General features: G+C 42.1%; 1 protein-coding gene across 1 annotated transcript in view; it reads left to right on the top strand.

Moving 5' to 3' along the window:
• Window positions 1-23,140, top strand: part of drosha (drosha ribonuclease III) — a 59,910-nt gene that overhangs the window by 21,458 nt on the left and 15,312 nt on the right. Inside the window, exons 21-25 of the mRNA XM_030775361.1 lie at window positions 2,283-2,385; window positions 9,591-9,661; window positions 15,049-15,093; window positions 17,833-17,990; window positions 22,183-22,288. Of these exons, the coding sequence (XP_030631221.1) occupies window positions 2,283-2,385; window positions 9,591-9,661; window positions 15,049-15,093; window positions 17,833-17,990; window positions 22,183-22,288 (483 nt within the window). The remainder of the gene's footprint in view (window positions 1-2,282; window positions 2,386-9,590; window positions 9,662-15,048; window positions 15,094-17,832; window positions 17,991-22,182; window positions 22,289-23,140) is intronic.

Here is a 23,140-nt window from a genome sequence, read left to right as displayed (position 1 = left end):
TCTCAAGATTTCTCCCATTTCCTTTTTGGGTTTTTGGGGAGTTTTTTCTTGCCCGCCATGAGGATTAAGTCAGGGGGTGCCGTCCTGTTTTGATTTGACTGTTGTGGCCTGTAAAGCCCTTTGAGACTGTAAACAGTGATATTGGGCTCTAAATAAACTTGAAACTTGAAACGGACCAGGACGGTGGCCCGTGTTACGGTTTTATGAGTCGCTGCCTCAGAGCACCAACCAGATTATGATCATCATCGCCCTCTTTACTCAAATTCAGAAGTACCCCCCGTCCCATACCACTCTGCCGCTGTTCTCGTGTCTGCACGAACACTTTGCATCGGAAGAGTCCGGTTAATCATGTTGGTTTCCAGGGTAAAGGTTAAACCGGTATACGATGAGAATGATAGTATAACGTACAAGATTATAAATACTCATTTCTCTATCTTCTTACATCTTCCCCCCTGGTGGTTTAGAAGTGCATCCCCTTTTTCTTTCATTCTTTCTTTTTCTCTCTCTCTCTCTCTCTTTCCTTGTAAGCTTTATAATTAAAACTAAAAGGTTATTGTTCTATCAGTCTTAAGAGGTGATAGATAATTCCTCTTTGGGGAAAGAGGAGTTCAGAAGAGAGCACCAAATCATTCTCTCTCTGTAAACGCCAGCTACCCTTCTCCCCTTTTCTGCGCCGTACTACACACAACTACAATAATCATCCCTGGATGTAGAGAAAGCAATTAAAACTGTAATCTTTCATGTTGCTCCCTGCTGAATACTAAGATGCAAGCGCCCAAATTTGTATGAGCTCCATCTCTCTCTGGCTTGTTTCAGTCTGCCTGCTACTGAAGACCAGTGTGATACAATAAGCACAGTTGCCAAATTGTTTACCTCTCTCTGTTTCTCTCTCTCTTCCTCTCTCTCTCTGTCTGTCTCTCTCTCTCTCCCTGCCTCCCTCCTTGCTCCCTGCCACTCTGTCTCTCTGTCTCTCTCTCTCTCTCTCTGTCTCTCTCTCTCTCTCTGCCTCCCTCTCTCTCTCTCTCTCTCTGCCCCCCCCCCCCCCTCTCTCTCTCTCTCTCTCTCTCTCTCTCTCTCTCTCTCTCCCTCTCTCTCTCTCTCTCCCTCTCCCTCTCTCTCTCTTTTTACTTTCTTTGTTTCTCACTCTCACTCTAAGCCTTCTGCACAAGAACACTTGTAATTATCTCTTGAAAAATATCATCTGAAAGCACAGACTTAATCCCCCACTTCACTGGGATGTCTTAGAAGTGAATTCAATTCCCTGTTAGTCTGGATTCATTATGATTTTTTTTGTTGTTTTTGTTTGTGTTTTTGTTTTAATTCCTTGTGTGACATGTGTCCCTGATTGATGCTACTCCCTGGATGTTTGCCGCTGTGGCAAACATTGCCTCCGCTATTTTGCTGTCTTCTTCAAATGAAAACATACGTACACTGCAGTCTCCCTTTGCTTATCTCATACACTGGCACATATGCATCAGAGTGCTTTTTTTCTAATTAAGTTAAACAGGAAAAGTCATCAGAGAGATAAAAATCAAGATTACATTCTATAAGGCATCAACAGTTAATCACAGGATGACTCTGAATAAGCAGCCTTCAAGAGAAAGTGGAATCATTGGCCAATAACTTAGGGACTGATGTAGGTTTTGACATTTGTGAAATACTATTCACTTTAAAACATAGCAACGGACCCATAAAGTCTATCCTGTCCTCACTTTGTCCTTGGTCCAGTCTGACCGCGGTCTGAAGGTCATTGGAAGGGTGTGGCGCTCTGAATGATCTCTCTCTTCCTTTCTGCTCATAGTCGCCCCCCCTGCCCCCCTCTCTCTCTTTTTTTTTTTTTTTCGTTTCTTTTGATCTGTTCATGAACAGTCATGACTGCTTGCTGTGTCGCAGCTGGACCATACTTGGGAACATCTGTCAGTCCCAGGGTGAGAGAGAGGGAGTGAGAGAGAGAGAGGGTTTTTATAATGTATTATTTCTCTACATTTCTTTTATGCTTAACAGCAGAGAGAGATGGTATGTTTTCTCTGTCCATCTGTTTTGTGATTTACATCAAAAAGACGCTAAGAAGGGAAGCAGATAATGTATTTCATTTGATTAATATGCATTATGAAGCGATAAATGTGAAATTCCCAGAGCCTAAATCATTGAGAATTGTACACAGACTTGTTTTTTATTGCCTTTTTAAATATTTTTTTTTTTTTTATGACAGGATGAAAAATCGTTTTGAATTTTCTTTCCTTTGATGTGCCTGATAAAGTGGTTGCTTTTTGCTGTATCAGAAACTGGAGCTGGACCGTTTCATGCTGTACGCGCACGGCCCTGACCTTTGCAGGGAGTCTGACCTGAGACACGCCATGGCCAACTGCTTCGAGGCACTTATAGGTCAGTGGACACACACACACACACACACGCACTATAAACGCTTGGAATACACTGACTAATACCACAAGCAGCTGTTTTTAAGTAATGTCTGACTTGCACATACTTACTCAATTATACAATGACACGCACTCCAAAATACACATTGACACGCCCATGTACAGCGTAAGACCGCACACGTTGGTCAGGTTTTCTTATTGCTGAAGAAAGTCACACGAAGAAGATTCTCTACATAGCTGTTGTGTACGTTTTCCGTATTCTGTGCTTCTGCCCCTCTAAAATTCCATGATGTGGTCCGGCTTTTGATGCTGCTTCTGGAAATCACATGTAATAGACTGAACTGTGCTTCTGTGTGTATGCTACATGTGAGCGCTGCACTCCTGCCCATCCTCTTTGTGTGTGTGCGTTTGCGTGTGTGAGCGAGCGCATGCGTGTGTTTGCGTGCATACGTGTGTGTGTGTGTGTGTGTGTGTGTGTGTGTGTGTGTCACGCATGCGTTACAGTCCTGCCTGTGGTAGAGTTTGAGGCATTCATCAGCTGTATTGATTACTGCTGCTCTGTGGTCTGACCTGCAGTTGAGAACTCTGTCCCTTGAGAGTCAGCGATAGCCCCTAAAGTCAACGTCAGGCTGACCACCCTACTCCACGCATACATGTGCGCGCGCACACACACACACCACACACACACACACGCACACACACACACACTCTATTCCCAAGTGTCAACAGCAAATCGTGACCTCCACAGTCCAAGCTGTCTCTTCAAATAAATTAGAATCACCCCCACCCTCCCTAACTATTCTAGCCCCTATCTCATCCAGCACTGAGGGAGTAAACAGGATACTAAGATCAAGATCCACATCACAACGCGACTGCAGTCCCCCCACCCCCACCCAACACACACTCGCACGCACACACACTTTCTCTCTTTAACTTTCTCTCTATCTCTCCCTCTCTAGCATACACACAAACTTTCTCTCTCTTAACTGTCTGTCTCTCTCTCTCTCTTTCACTCAGTCCCACACACCCCCCCCCCCTGTATTGTAACTTTGAGCAGTGGGATCATGCTGTCAAGCTACAGAGAAAAGATTCAGAGAGACATGGTGGAAGTGAAAGCTAAAAAGCATACCTTACATACTGAGGAAAGAGAGGGAGAAAGAGAGAGAACAAATGATAAAGAGATGAAGAGATGCGTTGTCAGCAACTTTTTCATCTTCCCCTTGTCTTTTGTTGGTTTGCGGGAGTGGATTGGTGCGTGTGTTAAAGATTACAAAGTGCTGACTTGCATTGCTTTGGCTCACAGACTCGATACCCAAAACTGGATCATTAAGGGCCGAGTTTCCACGGCAATCTGTTCAGTCTGATCACTGCTCCTCCCCCCCCCCCCCCCCCCCCCCCCCCCCCCCTCTCTCTGCACTGTAATAAAACTGGGGAACAAACAGGTTTGATGGCATTGAGGTTAAACTGAGACACACCTGTCAGTGCAGGACAGGACAAAGTTTCTTTAGATGCCAAAGTTAAAACAGACACCCTCATATAGAGATGCTTGTCTTGGTATTTTCGTTCCCTTGTTGTGACATTTGTCTCCTCTGTTTCCAAATGCCACTCTTTTCTTTTAACTTACACTCAACACTCTCTCTCTCTCTCTCTCTCTCTCTCTCTCTCTCTCTCCCACCGTTATTTCACTGTCTGCTGGTTTTCTCCTGTCACTTTTATTCAGTCTCTTGCCCTCTGTCCATCTTTTCCCCCTCTTTACTCTCCTCCACACTCACACTCTCTCATCCTGTCTTTGAGAGAGGCAGAGAGAGAGAGTGAGAATTGAGGCACATCTTTTGGATGAACAGGCGAGCTGTCTGTGTGTCAGCCCCCCCCCCCCCCCCTTTTTTTTTTTTTTTTTTTTTTTTTTTTTTTGAGAACTCCCGCTCTTTTTACACACGTGCACCAAATCTGACGTGACCCCCGCCGCCCGTCACTCAACCGCACCTGCTCGCCGCATCGAGGCTCAGGTCTGTCAAGACAGACATCATGCACAGTCTTTCAGCCAATCAGGTGTGTCTGTGCTATTCAGAGCTCTTTCTGTCATCCAACCTTACGGAGACTAGAGCCCCGTATATGCTTTAGCTTTATTATAATGTCTTTTTTTTCCCCCCAAATACACAGACACTGACCAGTAAAGGTTAAAGATGCGCTTTCCACTGTTTAAAGTGCTATGATAGGAGAGTAGTGTTTTTTTATCCCAGTGTTTACACACAAAACACATGGAGAACTAAGTGCTTTATTTGTTCTAAGAGCAGCTTTGTCCTTTTGAACTTTAGTCCCGATTTGAGAGGCTATTCTTAGTCAGGATAACCTCCCATTTTGCATGCTCAAACTCTTCTGTCTCTATGAAAAATATATGGAGTCTATATCTATTAACCCCAAGGCAGAGAGAGCGAGAGCTGCAGGAGAACAGAGGAATTGAGAGTGGGGTTTCCAGTACATGAGAATCTGCAATGCAAATGAACTCTGGCAACTCTGAATTATTCAAAGTTCTGAATGGGGATATGAAACTTTTTCTCTCTCTCTCTCTCTCTCTCTCTCCTGCTCTCCTCTCTCTCTCTATCTCTCTCCTTCTCTCTCTCTCTCTCCTTCTCTCTCTCTCTCTCTCCTCTCTCCTTCTCTCTCTCTCTCTCTCTCTCTCTCTATCTCTCTCCTTCTCTCTCTCTCTTTCTCTCTCTCTCTCTATCTCTCTCCTTCTCTCTCTCTCTCTCTCTCTCTCTCTCTCTCTCTCTCTCTCTCTCTCTCTCTCTCTCTATCTCTCTCCTTCTCTCTCTCTCTCTCTCTCTCTCTCTCTCTCTCTCCTTCTCTCTTTTTTTCTCTGTTTCTGTCCTGCTCTGATTCTCTCTCTTTTTTTAATCTTTATTCATTATCTTTGCTCAGGGTGGTTGCATCTCATGTCAACCAGTTCTGCTGGCCTTCTGATGTTCGTTTATTTCTCTCTCTCTCTTTCTTTCTCTCCTTCTCCCTCTCAGATCATCTGATCTCCACAGGTTCATTTTGGAAATGATCTGCCCCCCCTTGACCTATGTGAAGTCCACATTGACAGTATGCTCTAGCTACTGAGGTTGTGTGAGATAATCCTCTCATCCATATGCTTATTGCAAGTATTATTAAATTTACATCTCAGTACGAATGAGAGGAAATGTGGAAGAAGACAGGCAGATAGCCTGCTGGATGCTCCTGATCTCGCTGTGTGAGTGTGTGTATGTGTGTGTGTGTGTGTGGGGGGGATTAATCTGTTAGATTAGTCATCCAGCAGCCACAGGAAAACAGATTTGTCTGCTTTGTGAGACTCCCTAAGCTTTTACTTATTAAAAGAGGAAAGAGGAAAGACAGGATCTTCTTTGATTCACTGAATATATTTTTTTTCTTGGTAGCGATGCACCGTGCTTATTGTGTAAGCCTGCATCTTTTGTTAATTGACAACACAGCTCTGGCAGGAGAGGAATCACATTTATGACTCTGTCTCTCAGTTTTTTTTTCTTCCCCCCCCAACATTAAGATGCTTGAAGTTGGAATTTAATCAGTAGCTGGTCTGCTTGCATTGTGGTATTAGGTTTTTCTTTTTTTTTTTTTTTCTGTTTATTTACGAGACTGGCTTTGTTTGTTCATACTTTTCTTTCTTTTTTTTTTTTTCTTTTGGTTTCTTTGTACCTGAATTGTGAAAGAATGCTCATATTTCTTGTTGATAGATTACAGACTAATCATTCTGGATTATTCATTTGAAGGTTTTTGCTATGTCAAATACGAGAAATAATAAAAAAAAAAAGGCAGTGTAATTATTCATTGGTATGTGCACTTTCAGAAGCGCAAGGCTCGTGACTCTGGTGGCAAGGATGTCAAAACTGCCTATAAGATTGATTATAAGACATGGTGAAGTTTACCAGCTGTTACTTCAGATGTCGCTCCAACATTCTGCTAAAAGTTAGCTTACTAGATTGAAGCGAGCCATACAGTTCCAAAACTTAGTCAGCACTTAGAGTCTTGACAAAAATCTCTAAAAAAAAAAACCTGAGTTCAGGGTCTTGAATTGGATGTTCACATTGCAAACACTAATTGCAACTCTATAACATGCGGAAAAGGAGAGAGATGAACTTGCAGTTGTATGGTGGGCCTCATTCTCCTGGACTGAACCCACTGAATGAAGTGGCTCATTTACTGTATGCAAAATGCTATGCGCTAGCAACTCTGATCTGCTGAGTCAGTATGTTGAGGACAGAGTGTAGCTAGCACTGAGGTAATTGCACTTTATGGCTCATTGGTAAAAGAAGATGGAGAAGTCAAAACTGAGCCAAATCTTTGCTTCTTCAGAATAACCGATACACTGCAGTTTGTTACTGAACTGATTAATTGTGTTTGTCCCAGGTTCAGTGGAGTTTCATGTTTAAATATTGATCGAGGGAAATCATCGAGGCAACTTTCTGCTGAGTCACACCTGCTAACAGCATAGTCTCTAGTCATTTGCTTTACTCATCACTCACCATCTGTTTAGTCTTTGAGGGATTGTGCAGATGGGCTCAAGTGGGAGGCACAGTGAGCTCATGTAAAGCCAAGAACTGACAAAGTTTATTTTACCATGGGGGGGGGGGGGCTGTACCGACGGGGCTTGCACAACAGCCCCGGATCTGACAGTATCCATCCGGATGGTTCTACAACATCACCCCCCTTGATTTGGATTTCTAAACAAGAGCTCCTACACGAGTTTCAGTTTTCACAGAGATTTCCAAAGAGATTTAAGATCATTTGCACTGGCAGGCTTGGGTTTGAAGCATTTGGCTTTTTCTAAATGAGTCAAACTAAGGGCCACTGGTCCAGAGCAAACCTCTGAGAGGTCATGATAGGCAGACTGAGTGTAGCACAGCATGGGGGGAACTGTGAGTATGGCCTGAGGACACAGAGCTTTGAGAGAGCAGCCAGCCAAAGCTGATTGGACCACTTACTCATGACCGATGATTTTGTGCTGGAGTGAATGATGTCTCCTACACGAGTGCTCTTTCACACAGACGAGCTCCTATTAGCCAAGGTTTTTTTTTTTTTTCTTTTTTCCCCCCCTCTGTTTTCTGATGTAGTGGCCTGAGCAAACCAAATAATGAGGGAGGTAAAAAAAAAAAAAAAAAAACAAACTCACCAGAAGTCAGAAGCGACACCCGCAAACTAACGACTGACAAGTTTGACTTTTTTGTTGTTGTTGTTCGGTTACATGTCCTTCAAAAGGATACTATGGTCTTGTGTGAATTGCTGTTCATAGATTTGTCTGAACTCAGGCCAGGTTGTATTAGCAAAGCTGAATGTTTCACTCTGGGAACTCTACAGGGAGAATAGACTTACATGGAAGGCTCTCTGGACATGGGAACATATGTAACTACATTCATGTTGCTGTAATGTCCACAGTATTGATCAGATCTCAAACTTCAAACATCTCTTTGTTTTTTTTTCCTCCACTCCCTTGCTGTTTCTCTTTACTGCTCTAAAGATTACAGTGCAGTTTAAGCAGTCACAGCATAAAAGATTTTTTTTTTTTTTTTTTTTGTGGAGCCAGCCCACAATGTACATCTATCATGGATTCGCAATGACTCAGAGACATTTCTGTCAGATTTGCTGAGACCACAACCTTAAAAAAACAGCTCTTCTATGACTCTGGGTGTGGTTCAGGGAAGGAATGTGTTGAAATCAGGGACTTGGGATGCGAACTGTTTTGAGCTAGGTTCATTCCCGGTCAGAGTTCAGTGTGAAGGAAACATGTTTATTGCGGCGATTCCCCACACAGCTCGTGCCTTCAGAAGACTCCCCCAGTGAGGCCAAGGCTGGAGCAGTCACAGCTGTGAGGAGTATCCCACATCTATGTGTTTTTGTGTTGTCTATGCGAAGAGCAAGAATTACTTATGGTTTACTGAAGAACACTTTTGAATTTGAAGCATGTGTGTGCGTGCATGTGCGTAGGAACGTGTGTGTGTGTGTGTGTGTGTGTGTGTCTGTGTGTGCATGTGCGTGTGTGTCTGAGCCCCCATTTGAAATATATCTGTCCTAATGGTGATGAACCTGTAATATATCAGTGTGTGAGGTCATGTGTGAAAGCGTGTACTGTTTTTCAACTGCCATCATGTTGTTGCCCAGTGTAAAATGGCCCATTAGCAGAAATGAAGGAGTTGTATGCAATGCTTCGCACAGTCTCTGAGGTGCTTATTGATTTCTCCACTGAATGAACCCATAAGCACACAACAGTCTGGAGCCGCTCACAGCCCGCTAACCGACGCAAACTGTTCTCATATGGTGACTAATAAAATGAACTGGGGAGACATGGAAATAGCTCTATTGCGACATTAATAGTTCAAAAAGGAAATATATGTGGGTAAATGTTAGGATTTGATCAGTGCGCTATACAGTAGAACATGCTAGAAGGTTCCAGTTGAGGTGTGTGTATGTACGATACAGTATGTGTGAGCATGTAATATGATGGTTTTATTTGGTTTTATTCATGATCTGTTTGTTGTCGGGTCTGTGTGTATGCGCATTGTTTTTTTTGTTTTTTTTGTTTTTTTTTAAAGAAAAGTTTTGCGGGCGAATAAATCTCGTAAAGTTGTATTCCCATTGCTTTGTATCCCCTGCAGCTTCGAACAATGGGGGAGGTGTAGTTACAGAACCCCCAACCCCCCGAGAGTCAATCTCTGTACAAGGAAAAAAAAAAAACAAAACAGCTAAAAGTTCCTGAAGACTACTAATGAAGCAATTACTGCTCAGATGTAAATTTGTAGTTCCTACTTAGAGTAAGAATGATTGATTACATCGATTTTTAAGTTAGGAAACATGTTATGCTAAACATCCCCTTGTGCGAGGAAGATTGAGTTAGGTGCCTACCCACATTGTCCTGTTTTCAGGTAAATGGATTTATTCAGTAATACAGGGTTACCCCTGGAGATGATTATTATTCATTCTTTTCCCCCTCACTCAAGTCCCACTTAATTTTAGCATTATCTTTATCAGTGTGTATGTGTATACGCATACGTATGTGCGTGTCTCTCTGAATTCCTGGAGAATGCTTAAGTTTTCTCCCCACAGTCTCTCACAATACCCTTCAATAGAAATGCAATTAAAGCTCTGCATTTTATTTGTATAAAAACCCACAGTAATTATACTAACTTTTTCTACCTCTTTCTCTCACTTTCTCTCCAGGGGCAGTTTATTTGGAAGGAGGGTTAGAAGAAGCCAAACACCTCTTTGGAAGGCTACTTTTCAACAGTGAGGTAATTCACTTAAAAAAAAAAAAGTGTGTATTCTCATGTTTGTGTGTGTTTGTCTCTGTCTCTACAAATGGATTAAACCTTTCTCTCTGTTCTGTGGTACTACCATGCAGATCAGCTAAGCAAACACAGGCTTATTGAGGTAGAGGGTGTAGGAATAGAGTTTGTGTTAGCAAAGAGAAGAATCAGGTCCTGCTGTTCTAAAACGTATTCTAATATAGAGAGTGATCTGTGACAATGCCTTGGCACATCGTTAGAACTTCAGTGAGGGTTTAGGCAAAATAGATGTTGATGGATTTAGTGCATCGTGGTGGATTATAGCGCTGCTTCAGGCACTGGATTCTCAAATTTCCGAACGGAACAAAAGAGAAGTCGACCAAACAACAGCGAGACTGCTTTCTCCATGGTAACAATAGTCAGCAGGACTCCTAAATCTATAGGCAGATCTTTTTGTTACGTGCCGAAATTAGGAAAATTATCTCTATTGATGTAAAGATGCGTAGATAAACATACTCATGCACAAATTACATGACCAGTGTGTGTGCATGTGCAGGTGCGTTTGTGTGTTTGCATATATACACAGGGAATACATACGTGTATGATAAGAGTTGAGTTGAGGTCTAGTTGCAGCAGGAGCGGCACTGTTGGTAATAGATAGATGTTGCCATAGCCACCCCTGTGCCAGGGAGCAGAGTGGAGATGGATGGCTGCCACGCTGACCATCGGCTGCGGGCAGTGATGGAGTCCCATGCCAGCCCTAGTGACAGCGGGCATACATAACACACAATCAGGGGTAATTAAGGCAAAAGCAGGACAAAGGGTGACGACTACTGGCGCGCGTGTGTGTTTGTGTGTGTGTGTGTGTGTGTGTGTGTGTGTGTGTGTGTGTGTGTGTGTGTGTGTGCGTGTGCGTGCGTGCACATGCACTTGCTAAGGGATGGCACTTACACACCCACTGTTGATATGTTTTTTTTTTTTTCTTTGGAGTAATGAACAACCTTGGTAATGGTATATTTATATCTTTGGTAATACAACATGATAGTAGTTTTGTTTTTTTGTTTGTTTTTTTTGTTATAGGTTCATTCATTTGGAATACTTTATCCCCTTAAACACTGGATTAACTTAATAGTGGCCAAGTCTTAGAATCTAATCTCCTTTGGAATTTCTAAGATCATTTAACAAAATGATGGAATACAAACACGCCATTGTCTAAATGAATGACGGTGGTAAAAGGCATATGGGCACCCTGACACCCACACACACACACACACACACACACACACACACACACACACACACACACAGGGTGTAGTTCAGCCTGCCAAGAGCGTTTTTGTCACCTCATTATAACACTCTTCCAAATGGAGCACATTGACTTTTTTATGATGCTCTTATTGCTTTGACATTCACTCACCGTTTCTTCACGCTGCCTCAGATAATCAACGCGCACCACTCACATCCTTCTATCTCGCTTACATTTCTCACCGCTGCTCTCATCCACTGCTTACACACATTATGAGAAAATACGGATGTAGCGCATATTGTCCATAGTAACCCTACTGGTCTTTAATTAGATCCACGGTACATTTTGTTCAGCCTGTCTGAGGGGAGAAGGACCCAGTGGCCTCTCTCTTGTATAAAATGGATATTATATTGTGTATGGAAAGTCACAGTATGATACTGATGGCTGCTGCTCTGAACACTAAACTGCCTCCACTGAGCAGTAATGACTCTAATCAAACTAACCAAGTTTGAGGGGGGGGGGGGGGGGTGGGGGATCTGAAGAGGCAGAACGGTTTCTCTGCGCCCTCCATTTAGGCTCTATTTAACAGTTCTGTACAGTGTTCAAGCTTTTGAGGTCACTGTTTACGTTCGAAAGGGAAGACTGGTTCTCGGTGTGTCTCAGACTTTTGAACTGCCATACACGCACTGTGGATTTTTGAGAAGGAATCACGGATGCTTATTTGAGGCGGTTGAGATTTGTAAATGTCACCAAAAAACTTCAAATTTTACCACAGAGATGATTATGTTTCTCTACAGCTTGCGTGTTGAGTTGTAATCTCTGAAGTAGATTTATTTCTAATTCCGGTTTAGGATTCCATCCCCACCTAGCCTGAGGTGTGATCTTCAGATATGTAAACAAGTGCGATGTTTTATTTGTGATGCAACACTCCCTAGATCCAACAACATTCAAATTTGGCTCGAAGATAAACACACTGACAAAATGGATCCAAGTTTTCTAAGGATTTCGGTCTAGGTTTTTCATGCAGAGCTGTCTCTAGCTCTCTGCTGTTTCACCTGACTGAAGACATCAAAATAACTCCCCCAAAACCCTGTGAACTGCTGTAGTGACTAAAAGCACAGACAGGCCAAATTATAGCAGCAACAGCTCAGGAGGAGAGAACGTCACTGTCCCGATCGGTTTCGCAGCATGCGTTGAGTTGTGACAGACCTGACGGTGAATAGAATCTGATTTATTTATGATATCTGCCCTTAGTGTTTGTTTAAAACTATGCCAGCAGAGAGTGCTGTCATCACATGTATGTGTGTGTGTGTGTGTGTGTGTGTGTGTGTGTGTGTGTGTGTTTATGTTTGAGGGATAGTGAGAGAGAGAAGGTATGCATGTGTGTTGGAGTGATAGTGAGAGAGAGGAGGTGTGTGTTTGAGGGATAGCGAGAGAGGTAGGTGTGTGTGTGTGTGTGTGTATCTTTGGGGTAGAGAGAGAGTGAGAGCTGTGTGTGTGTGTGTGTGTGTTTGAGGGAGAAGTATGTGCATGTTTAAGGTATGGTGAGAGAGAGGAGGTGTGTGTTTGAGGGATAGTGAAAGAGGAGGGGTGTGTGTGTTTGAAGGATAGTGAGAGAAGAGGTGTGTGTGTGTTTGAGGGATACTGAGAGAAGAGGTGTGTGTGTGTTTGAGGGATAGTGAGAGAAGAGGTGTGTGTGTGTGTTTGAGGGATAGTGAGAGAAGAGGTGTGTGTGTGTGTGTGTTTGAGGGATAGTCAGAGAGGAGGCGTGTGTGTATGTTTGAAGGATAGTCAGAGAGAAGAGGTGTGTGTGTGTGTGTTTGTGTTGTGAGTCTGTGAACGGTGAGTGTGTTGGATCGTATGGCAGGCTTTAGTACTTCTGACTGCTTGTTGTGCAAATTGATGCTTCTCATCAATAGTGGCTGAATTCATTTCATCTGTACAACATAAATATACTTTTGTTGGATAGCTCACTGAATGACTAATAGCAGCCCACGGGTTGCTCTCTCTTCCTCTCTTTTTTCTTTCTGTCTTACTCTCTCTCTCTCTCTCTCTCTCTCTCTCCACCTCATTCTTTTTGTCTTCTGTTTCTTCACTTTTCTCTTTTTCTACCTCAGGCTTTCATGTTGAATGTGCAGTGCTTTAGCACGTAATTCTCTCACTACTCTGTTTTTTAACAGATGCGTGGTGCTATAAAGAGCTATCCAAGTCTAGAATGGCTTTTCTTTTTATTTCAGGAGAAAGTGTGTGGGTTTCTTATTTTCATTGTTCTCAGCGGAATCGGAAAACACGCGGAAACAAAGGGGTAAAAAAAAAAAAAAAAAATAAGCCAAAAAGATAAAGACAAAAAAGTCCCTTTACAATCAGTACATGCACTCCCGAGACATTCCTCTGTAGCGTTACTATTCACTCAGGCTTTGAACCGTGCATAGTGGCCAATAGCAACTGACATACTGGGTGCCCTAAAGTACAACTTTAGTTGAGCCTTCAAACATTTTTAGTGCTTCCTAGCTATGCATTTTTAAAAAAAAAAAACAAAACAAAACAAAAACGAACAAAAAATCTCATCGCAAAAAAAAGTAATAGCAAAGTTGCCTTTTGTTTCATGTCAATAAACAAGTTTTTTTGTTTTGTTTTTTTTGTTTTTGTCTTTCTTTTTTGTGACTTTAGATGTTTAGCTGGATGCTTGGAATTGCTCTGCACCCACTCTGACATTGCTGTTGTTGTTAAGTAGCGTCTTAGTGGAATCTTAATCACAGAGAGTCGGAGGGGGACCGGCCTTGGAGGTGACTGTAATTGAAACATTAGTGTTGGGAAAGTGTGTGTGGTGTGTGCGTATGGACGACACTTGGGCTCGCTCTGTGTTAAAGTTTTATCAAACTGTTGCTTGTCTAACAAGGGGAAAAAAAAAACAAAAAAAAAAACAAAAAAAAGCTCTGTTTTAATTATTTTATAATGGCAGGAAAAAAACCAACACGAAACTGAAGACCCTCTCTGTTTTTCTTTTTAATTCATGTATTAAAAATGCATTTGGATTATATTTTTTTAAGGTGTTTTCAACATTAGTCTTAATTGGCGTATGGATCTGCAGTAGCCGGGGGGTGCTTTACGTTCGTATACCTCGAAAATTTTTATTAATTCATTTGTTTGTTTGGTTTTATTTGGTTTGGTTTACTTTCTGCAGAAAATGAAAATCTATCAAACTCTGCCATTGAAGTTTGACATAGGGCTCAAGGCAATAAACAGTATCTAGCATGTAAGTAGACATCAGAGAAGGTTTTGTAACACTTTGAAACCACATGCTTCTTTCTCTCTCTCTCTCTCTCTCTCTCCCTCTCTCTCTCTCTCTCTCTCTCTCTCTCTCTCTCCCTCTCTCTCTCTCTCTCTCTCTCTCTCTCTCTGAGCTGTATATTGTGTGTCCTTGTGTTGATTTGCAACACAGCTCTTCTTTCAGTTGTTGGTAGAATGTGACCTTAGCTTTGAGATGGTATCTCTCTCTATGTGCAGCCTATGCATCTAACATAGTATACACTCCCAAGACTGACACTGTTTTTGATAATGAGACGTTGCGTCAGAGTTCAAAAGATTATTCCAGTTTTGTACGTGAACGAACAGCACAGTGGAAATTCAGGGCAGTCAAAATCTGAAGTTATTTTATTTATTTATTTGTTTATTTATTTTTTAGGCATCGAGTGTGGGTTGACGCTCTTCGGTGGCTTGATTGAAACAAATCTTTAATCGCAAACAGAATTCCGATTGCGTGTCCGTAGCTCTGTTCCCGGCCTGTTGTTTTTGTTTGGTAATTCTTTTCTGGGGATGTTTTAAGGATAATTAAATGGATCCCAACCTGTACTCTTAGCTTGACCTTGACCCTAACCAGGTTTCAACTGCAAGTGTCTCTCCCTACTGATGAGTCACTGATGGTTCTCCAGTTAATCCATTAGTGAAATGCTGAACCTCTGAGGACCTCTGTAAAGCCCCTGCATTGTGTGGGATATTCATGGCCAAAGTTCTGACTCACTCTGTCCTTTAGTTTTCTTCTGATTCTCCTGGATCCCATGATAGCCACTGTTTTACCCATCCCATCCCATGATTTTCTTCTGTACACTTACCGTTCTGTTTTTTTTTTTTTCCCTTTTCTTCACAGGAACTGCGGGAGGTCTGGCTCAACTATCCTCCTCATCCATTACAGGTGGGTGCAGCTTTTGTAGGATGATATTTGTTGCTCTTAAACAGCTGTAACCTTAAAATAGCGTTACAGCGCGGCTTGTTCGTTAAGCTACTCCGTGTTTTCCCCGTGCCGGCTCTGTATTTTTAGTTACGTGCGGTTTTGTGGAGAGAATCAGTCAGTGCAGTTTGCGCATTGTATCCATACCCAACTGAATGATTCAGTGATTAAACAGTGAGGTGACTATTGCAGCTTCGGCGTTTGGAACGCTTTGTACAAACAAGGAGTGGTGCACTCGACTTTCTGTTTGCCTGATGCTAATATCCACTGTTGAATTAGTCTCCCTCTGTCTCTCTCTCTCACGTTCTGTCTCTTGTTCTCTTTCTCAAGACTGAAACGAGGGAATTAATATTTGTTTGAAAGCAGGATTAGCATTTGTGAAGTCATAGTTCAAAAATTTAGTAAGAAGAATACAGACGCCCATTGTCTAGGGTTTTTGTTACCTCCTTTAGAAAAACTGTGAGGGAGAGAGAGGGAGAGGCAGTGCATCTGTGGTGTGTGTGTGTGTGTGTGTGTGTGTGTGTGTGTAGAAATTGAAGTATTTGTCTCTGTGGACTTGAACTCTGTTTAATACTGGCTAAAGCTAAGAAAGATGTTTTTAAAGATCAGGGAGCCTGTGAGCTTAAAGTTCTCAATCCCAGGAGGCTGAACTGATCCCCAAACACTTTGTGTGTGTGTGTGTGTGTGTGTGTGTGTGTGTGTGTGTGTGTGTGTGTGTGTGTGTGCGTGCGCGCGCGCGCGCGTGCATGTGTTGGGTATGCCATGCCTTCACCACAGTTTATATGTTGGCATATATGAGAGAAGTGGATAAACTGACTGTTCTGGGCCCAGTGCCAGTCTAAAGGCTGAGCTTGTAGCTTAAAAGGACAGAGAGAGAGACTCGGACTCATCATTTAACCTCAGGGCTTGTGTTATGGAGCAACATTGACATTATACTTCCACACTGGGCCCTGGAGCACATAGGAGTGGCTGGGTATAACCAACCGGTCTGTCTGTGTGGGACTCTGGATTGGAGCTACTGATGACTCTGACATCCCCATAGCAACGTGTACAACATTCCAATTAGGGACACAATTTCTGTATTTTATGCTTGATTCTTTTGTCAGTTGTGGAGTGATAAATTTAGCTTTTTTTCTCGTAAAGCTAGATTAATCATCAACATTCTTAAAAGACCTTCAGAGTCCCAAAAGCTTTTATGCATTTGCATGTCTCAAGGTCAAAGGCTTGTTTATTTCTGGGCAATGCAAAATTTAAGCTTTGGAATTAAGGGGGTTGTCCATTTTCAGGATAAGAAATAATTGCTAAATGGAGCATCAGTTTCACTGGAAATAAAATTCTGAATTAACATTTTTGGCATTAAGTGTGGATTTGACCTTCCCAGGCAGCTGGACTGATCCATACTTGCAAAGGCACCTCTGTCCTTGAAAGACAGAAAAAAAATACTCAGGAAAAGAACCTTTAAAGTGCTTAAAAAAAAAAAAAAGAAAAACACTTGAGCTTGGTGGTCTCATCTAACTTGTCTTGTTTGATTCTAGAGCAGTATTACCGGCTTCATGCTCCGTGAACTGAACAGGGCTGCCTAACATTCAGCATGCCCATGTTCATTTTTTCCTATTGTCTTCCACTGCTCTGCTCTGCTCTGCTGTGTTGCCTCAGCTCTCCAGCATCATCATTTGTAACACGCTAACGTTACAATGACGATCCTCATAAAACCCAGACTCAGTTTGATGCCAATGAAGGAAACTGAATCCATTTTGTGCTGTGAGGATTGGATTTTGAGGCATCGGTTGCCGTGGTGGATACGAAGAACTCTTTTCGCTGTCTTTTTTTTTTTTTTTTTATGAGAATACAGACACACAATCCCCAGAAATGGTTGAATACATAATTGCGTATGTCAGGAAAAAGGGTCTGTGTCTAGTTTGCCGAGGCTAACCTGGCGTCCTGAGTTGAGGAATGTGGAAATGTCGTGACAGCGAGATGCCTGGCATTTACAACAGTGTCATTAATTAAGGACTACTCGTCAGGGAGGCAACAGTTGAGATTTTTTTTTTTTTAATTTTATTTTTTATGGGCAAAGACAGAGTAGGAACTCTGACATTAGCAAACTCAGCCCAATTAAAATGTTCAACTTCTTTTTTGGTGGTTGGGGGGTGGGATGTATCTCATTTGTAAGACATTATGAAACACTGAAAGGGGTTTAGCTGTAAATTCTACTAAAACCATAAAAACAAAACAAAACAAAAAATACTTCTTTACCCTTTTCGCAAAAACAAAATAAGAGAGAATTTGACATTTTTGTAATTGGTTATATTCTCACACTCTCAGAGATAATACTCAGGTAGTTATTTATAAGAACCAAAAATTGGTCAAATGAGGGTTATGAATATTCAAAAGCAAGAAAAGTCTGGAAATTCAGACTGCATTCTACAGCGAGTCCTAAACTAACTCTTAACTGGACTTATATTCATGACTTGCTACATAAACATGTAGTTTTTAAATCAAATAGATGAACCAACATCCTATACCTTGGTCAGCTAATCTCTGTTTTATTTTGTGTGTGTCTCTCTGTATGTCTCTCTCACTCGGTGTGAATGTAAACTGTGAGTTTGTGTGGCATTTTGCTCCAGTCACACTCTCTCTCTCTCTCTCTCTCTCTCTGTCTGTGTAAAAATGATTGCCGACTCCATACTTGTGTTTCTGTAGGTCCAGGAGCCAATGACAGACAGACAGCTGATTGAGTCATCTCCAGTCCTGCAGAAGCTGACCAGCTTTGAGAAGGCCACAGGAGTTCTCTTCACACACGTGCGGCTGCTCGCACGAGCCTTCACACTCCGTACCGTGGGATTCAACCATCTCACCCTGTGAGTGACTCTGAGTGTGTGTGTGTGTGTGTGTGTGTGTCTGTCTGTTTGTCTGTCTCGTTGTTTATTTCTTTGATCAGCTCTCTGACACATTTGACAGCGAAAATCAATGTGTCTTGATTAATGTAGTTCCAGGACTGATTGATTTCTGTGATTGATGATTTGAGCAAATCATATCAGTCTTGATTCTATTTGCTTAAGACCTTCAGATTGTGGTCAGGATGGATTAAGACAATTGGAGTTTTAAGATGCTCAGTCTTTAACGGGAATTTCAAACTCAAACTGCCCAGGGACTAGTTACAGCCCTTCCTATCTTCCTGGAGGCTAGCCCTCTCCCCCTTCCTGCCCCATCGACATCCCATATTACTCCAAAAAATGTTTTAGTAAAATGAATAAAAAATTCAGAAGGATACATCTCACAAAGTTGATAACAGATCCGTTTTTTCTTTGTGTGTACCTCAAAGCACTTAATGTTTTAGCTTTACCAGGAAATTGATCAGAAATGTAACATGACAGGTCATTGACAGTCGGCGATTTGTAGGTGGTGAGGGGGGATGCCATCACTCTTGTTAGCAAAATGACCAAAAGGCATCCCCCTTGTTAACCTGCCATCCCCCTACACACTTTATGGAGTAGTGTCAGTGACCATTGGGCCACCTCCCCTGTTGGCCATTGGTCCATCCTCACTGTTGAAAAGTAACAAATTGCCTACTGGCTATAGAATTTGCGGACAAAAGGATATGCCTAAACGAAACCAACCTGGCTGACAGATTGAAACAATCAAATGAATCGTGCAGTTGTGTTTTTTTTTTTTTCCCTATTAATACCTCCTCTGAAAAGGACTTGCCAGTTTTGACAGCGTTTTTTTTTTTTTTTCTCCCCCCACATCCCACCAGACCTTTCTGAAGAGCTTCATCTGATTCCTTTCTTACTCTCTGGCATAAGTTTTGCTGTACAGACAAATCTTTCGGTAGCTGCAAGGCCGTTTCATCCTTAGCATACAGGTCGGCATGCTTCATACTACAATAAGGCTCGGTATTGTGTTTCTTCAGAACTGTAGTTATGTCCTTGCAGATGAAGAATATTGTGTTTCCATTGTACTCAACAAAAAATACTCAACAGACCGTCTCTTTTGAAAACAAGTGTCCTTCATATCAGGTTGTCTTTTAGCTTTTGAGAGCGCTATTTTAACATCAAAAGAAAACACAGCTCCTTCAAATAAATGCAAAGTGGCTAATTTATGTATTTTCTCCAACTATATCCATACGTGTTAATTACATCTCATTCACTGAAAATTGCCCGCTCACTGGTTGTTTACAATATAACCTAAGCAGTTAAATGTTGTAAATTTGTTGTATCCATGTAGTTCCGTTTTCATTTCCTGTGATTGCGTATGAACTTGGAGCATTACGAATTTGAGATGTCAGTGGAACGTGGTCATTCGGGAGAGTTATGAACGTTATTGACTAACAATTGCGGATCCATTATTGAACCAGAGCCTGGTAGTGTGTGAAAATCCCTGTCCCAACAAATGACCTAAACCTTCTGTGTTGCACGCTAGTATTAAGTGTACCTTAACACAACATTTCTGTCGTTATTTTATCCTTAAGAAGTTTCTTTCACTGGTTTTTTTGTTTGTTTGTTTTTTTTTTCAAGAGTTCTGTGTCCTGATTGTACAGAGTGACGTGCAGACATTCTCTAGTCCTCGCATTAAACAACAGGGCTTTAAATTAACGCTAAATCAAAGCACTTTGTACGGTTTTGGGTAAACAGCTGGACATTCTCTAGTTTTCCACAGTTGCAGTCTTAACATAAAGTGCTAAATGCAGTTTCTCTCCTGCCATAATTTTTGGTAACATAGTCTTTGATTAATATGATTTGCTCTGGTACGCCCAAAGTATGCTAAATCCCGCAGAGGTTGTCTGTTAGCATTTCTGTTGGAAAGATTTTAACAGTTGCTTATTTGTGAGTTAAGTCTCTAGTTTGTTGTTAGTAAATGTGGTGTTTGTGATTATTCATTACCTTGGGATGCATGGGCCAGCAATGCTCCATTGTTTGGGCCAGTGTTTGCTTTTATAGTTTTTTTGAAGGCTGCTTTCAATACTCATGTGTAGGTGGAAGCTTGTATGCAAAAGATCCAAACATCCATGTCTAGCATTGCTGCCAAGCAAAACCTTGTTCATTGGCATTTAACACCAACTTGTTTATGACTGCTTCTTGTGGTTCTTCTTAGACACAAATCTAGACAAAGACAGAGTTCTGCTTTTCTCCTCTCCTCTCCTCCCCTTCCATCCACTTCTTGTTCCTCTTCTTCTTTTCTTTTTCCATGGACAGCACCACAGAGCTGTCTTTGGCCTACCTAATCAATGATCCCAAACCACAGAGCGTGCCGTGTATTCCAGAATTCCCACCGGAATACCAGTGGAAATTTCTGTGCCCTGTAAAGTGGAACTCCCATAGTGGTCGGGGGAAGTGGAAAGAGCAAAGAAAAAGAGAGTGAAAGACGGAGTAATAGCTCGACAAAATGGAGTCAGACATCCTTCCAGAACCTTCCTCGGATAGGCCTTCCAGATGCTGTAAAATGTATTTTAGATCAAAGTGTGCCGTTAATAAAGGTGAAGAAAGAGCCGTTCTACTCCTCTCCTCCGTTTCAACTTCTCCACACCGCTGTATATTAGTGAAAGAGGACAGCTTAATGCGCTTTCACCACTAAAGTACTTTCCTTTTGACCTGCTGTGGACAGACGCACACACACACACACGCGCACACTCACTCACTTATGCTCACAGTCAGAGTTAATCATTTAGATTCTCAAAAGCATTCTCCCCAATACCAAAAATGTGCTAAAACTGTTATTTTCTCTGGTGCCTATTCACACTGTCAGTCCATTTACAGTCCACTTCTTCTTACCTCAGCTCACAGGTGGTATAAATATATACCTTTCTCTCGCTCTCTTTCTCTCTCTCTCTCTCTCTCTCTCTCTCCTCTGATAAATGCTTCTCATTAAAGCCTCTCTGATTATTTCAATGTTATCTTTTTTTTTTTTTCCGCTGGTTTTCCATGATGTTGCGGTGCCACTAATAAAGTAAATTCCAGGAAAAGGATTGCACGCTGCAATACGCCTGCGACATGACATGAAAGCCAAGGGACAATAAAATGCAACTATAAACTTTTTTTTTCCACAATCCTCTCTGGTTTTCCTCCCTCTCAGAACTGTCACCAGTCGCCTAAATGTCAGCGCGACGCGCGTCAGCGTGTGCTCGCCATGTGTGCTGGTGGTTTTGAGTGTGTATGTGTTTTGTGTGTATTCGCTCTGTGTGTTTGCGTGTGCACAAGCACAACCTCCTCCCAGGACTTTGGCAGAATACCAGCTTATATCTACAACACTAATCTATAATTCTGTTTAATTAAAGAGCCTTGATGTGCCTCTCCTCCATTCCCTCACCTCTTCCTGTGTGTGTGTGTGTGTTTGTGTGTGTGTGTGTTTTTCTTTTTTGGGTGGAGGGGGTGGAAGTGGGGAATTATTAATAGTGTATGCGTGTATTAGAGAGAGTGTTGCCATATTAATCCAGAGTATGCAGTATTCTCTTATTTTCCTTTATGTATGGGGAATTTTTCAACTATACTTACATCATTTATACATTTAGCATGAAGTTTTTAGGTATTTGCCCCAGTTTTTGGTTTTGTGTGCGAAGGTTGGGATGAGTATTACCATTTAGGGCTGTATATGAGAATTCTCTCCCTTCACATTCAGCAGTGTCAAAAGTGTTTTCCTATCAATCACACCAATTTACCTCATCCGGTAGCACATGCTTACATAGTCAAATAGTGCCAACACACCATTACTGCCCTCAGAGAAAGTCAATTTATTCCCCCATGACTATTAGGGGAAATTGTGAAATCAATAGAGAAAGTTATTTAAAATGTCAGATTTCTCCTAGTTTTGTCAAAGCTCTGTTAATATTACTCACAGTTGGCCTGTCCCGCTCCTGTAAGAACCCAGTTCCCCACATGAGAATATGCTCCATTTTAGACTCCATCTTCTCCTGAGGAAAAGGAAGAAGGAAAAAAAAAAAGAATATGCCACTGAGTTATCTGAACTTCACTCCGAACTCTTTCCGTATCTCACCTCATCACTCACTCACTCTCTCTCTTTTTATTCGTCTGTCGTACCCTTTTTTCCCCTCCGCAGGGGGCATAACCAGAGGATGGAATTCCTGGGGGACTCCATCATGCAGCTGGTAGCCACCGAGTATCTCTTCATCCACTTCCCAGACCACCATGAGGGACATCTGACGGTGAGTGGGGAGAGAGAGAAAAAGAAAAAGGGAAGGATAGAATGAGGCAGAGAGGACGTGGAGATGGTATTGCTGTATCCCACCGTCCCTTCCATTTCCTTCTGAGTTTTTTTTTTTTTTTTTTTCTTTCACCCGCTCTCCTGCCCTTTTCATTTCTGTCTTTCCCCTCGTTCTGTCACTCCTCTGCGTGTGAGGAAAGTGTTCTCCGGGGAAAGAAGAAGACGGGACGTGAGACCTTACTGTTGTTTTACTCTTGGTTTTTCATGACAGGTTCTTGCGTCAAGTTCTGTTGTACCTCAGTGAATTTGTCAGCCAAGTTTGAGATTTGTTTGTGGTTTTTATGTTGGTTGGGCGGGCGCACGTATGTTCCGTTCATGGCTCGTGCTGAGTGACTTACCTGTCAGATAAAGTAATCCTAGAAGAGCCCTTTCTCCTTTAAACTTTGTATAGTAGACATAAACAGTTTAACACTCTCAGACCAGAGCTGCCTGTACGCTAGCCGCTTTGTCCTAAACTTAAAATAGACAGCCTAAATGTTTGTCCAGGCCCGTTACTTTCTGGCAAATCTCTTCCCAGTGCTCCCATCTTTCCGAAAGACGCTATTAGACTGTGTCTGATAGTTGTGATAGAGTAGCTAGGAACTACTGCTCTCCAAAAAGCCCATCATTGTGTGGCCTGTCTCTGGACCATTCTGCAATACTGTTAGCGACTAACTGAAGCTAAGTAAAAGCCATTCGGAATTAGATATTTATTACTGGAGACTTGTGAACTGTGCTCAGCATGCTTAGGAGATGGAGCAGATGTGACATCAGAAGTTTAAAAGCCCTGTGCTGACCCACCGGGAAATCACAC

The sequence above is a fragment of the Chanos chanos genome, chromosome 5 (assembly GCF_902362185.1).
Source record: "Chanos chanos chromosome 5, fChaCha1.1, whole genome shotgun sequence".
Lineage (NCBI taxonomy): Eukaryota > Metazoa > Chordata > Actinopteri > Gonorynchiformes > Chanidae > Chanos > Chanos chanos.
This window is presented reverse-complemented; position numbering and strand designations above follow the sequence as displayed.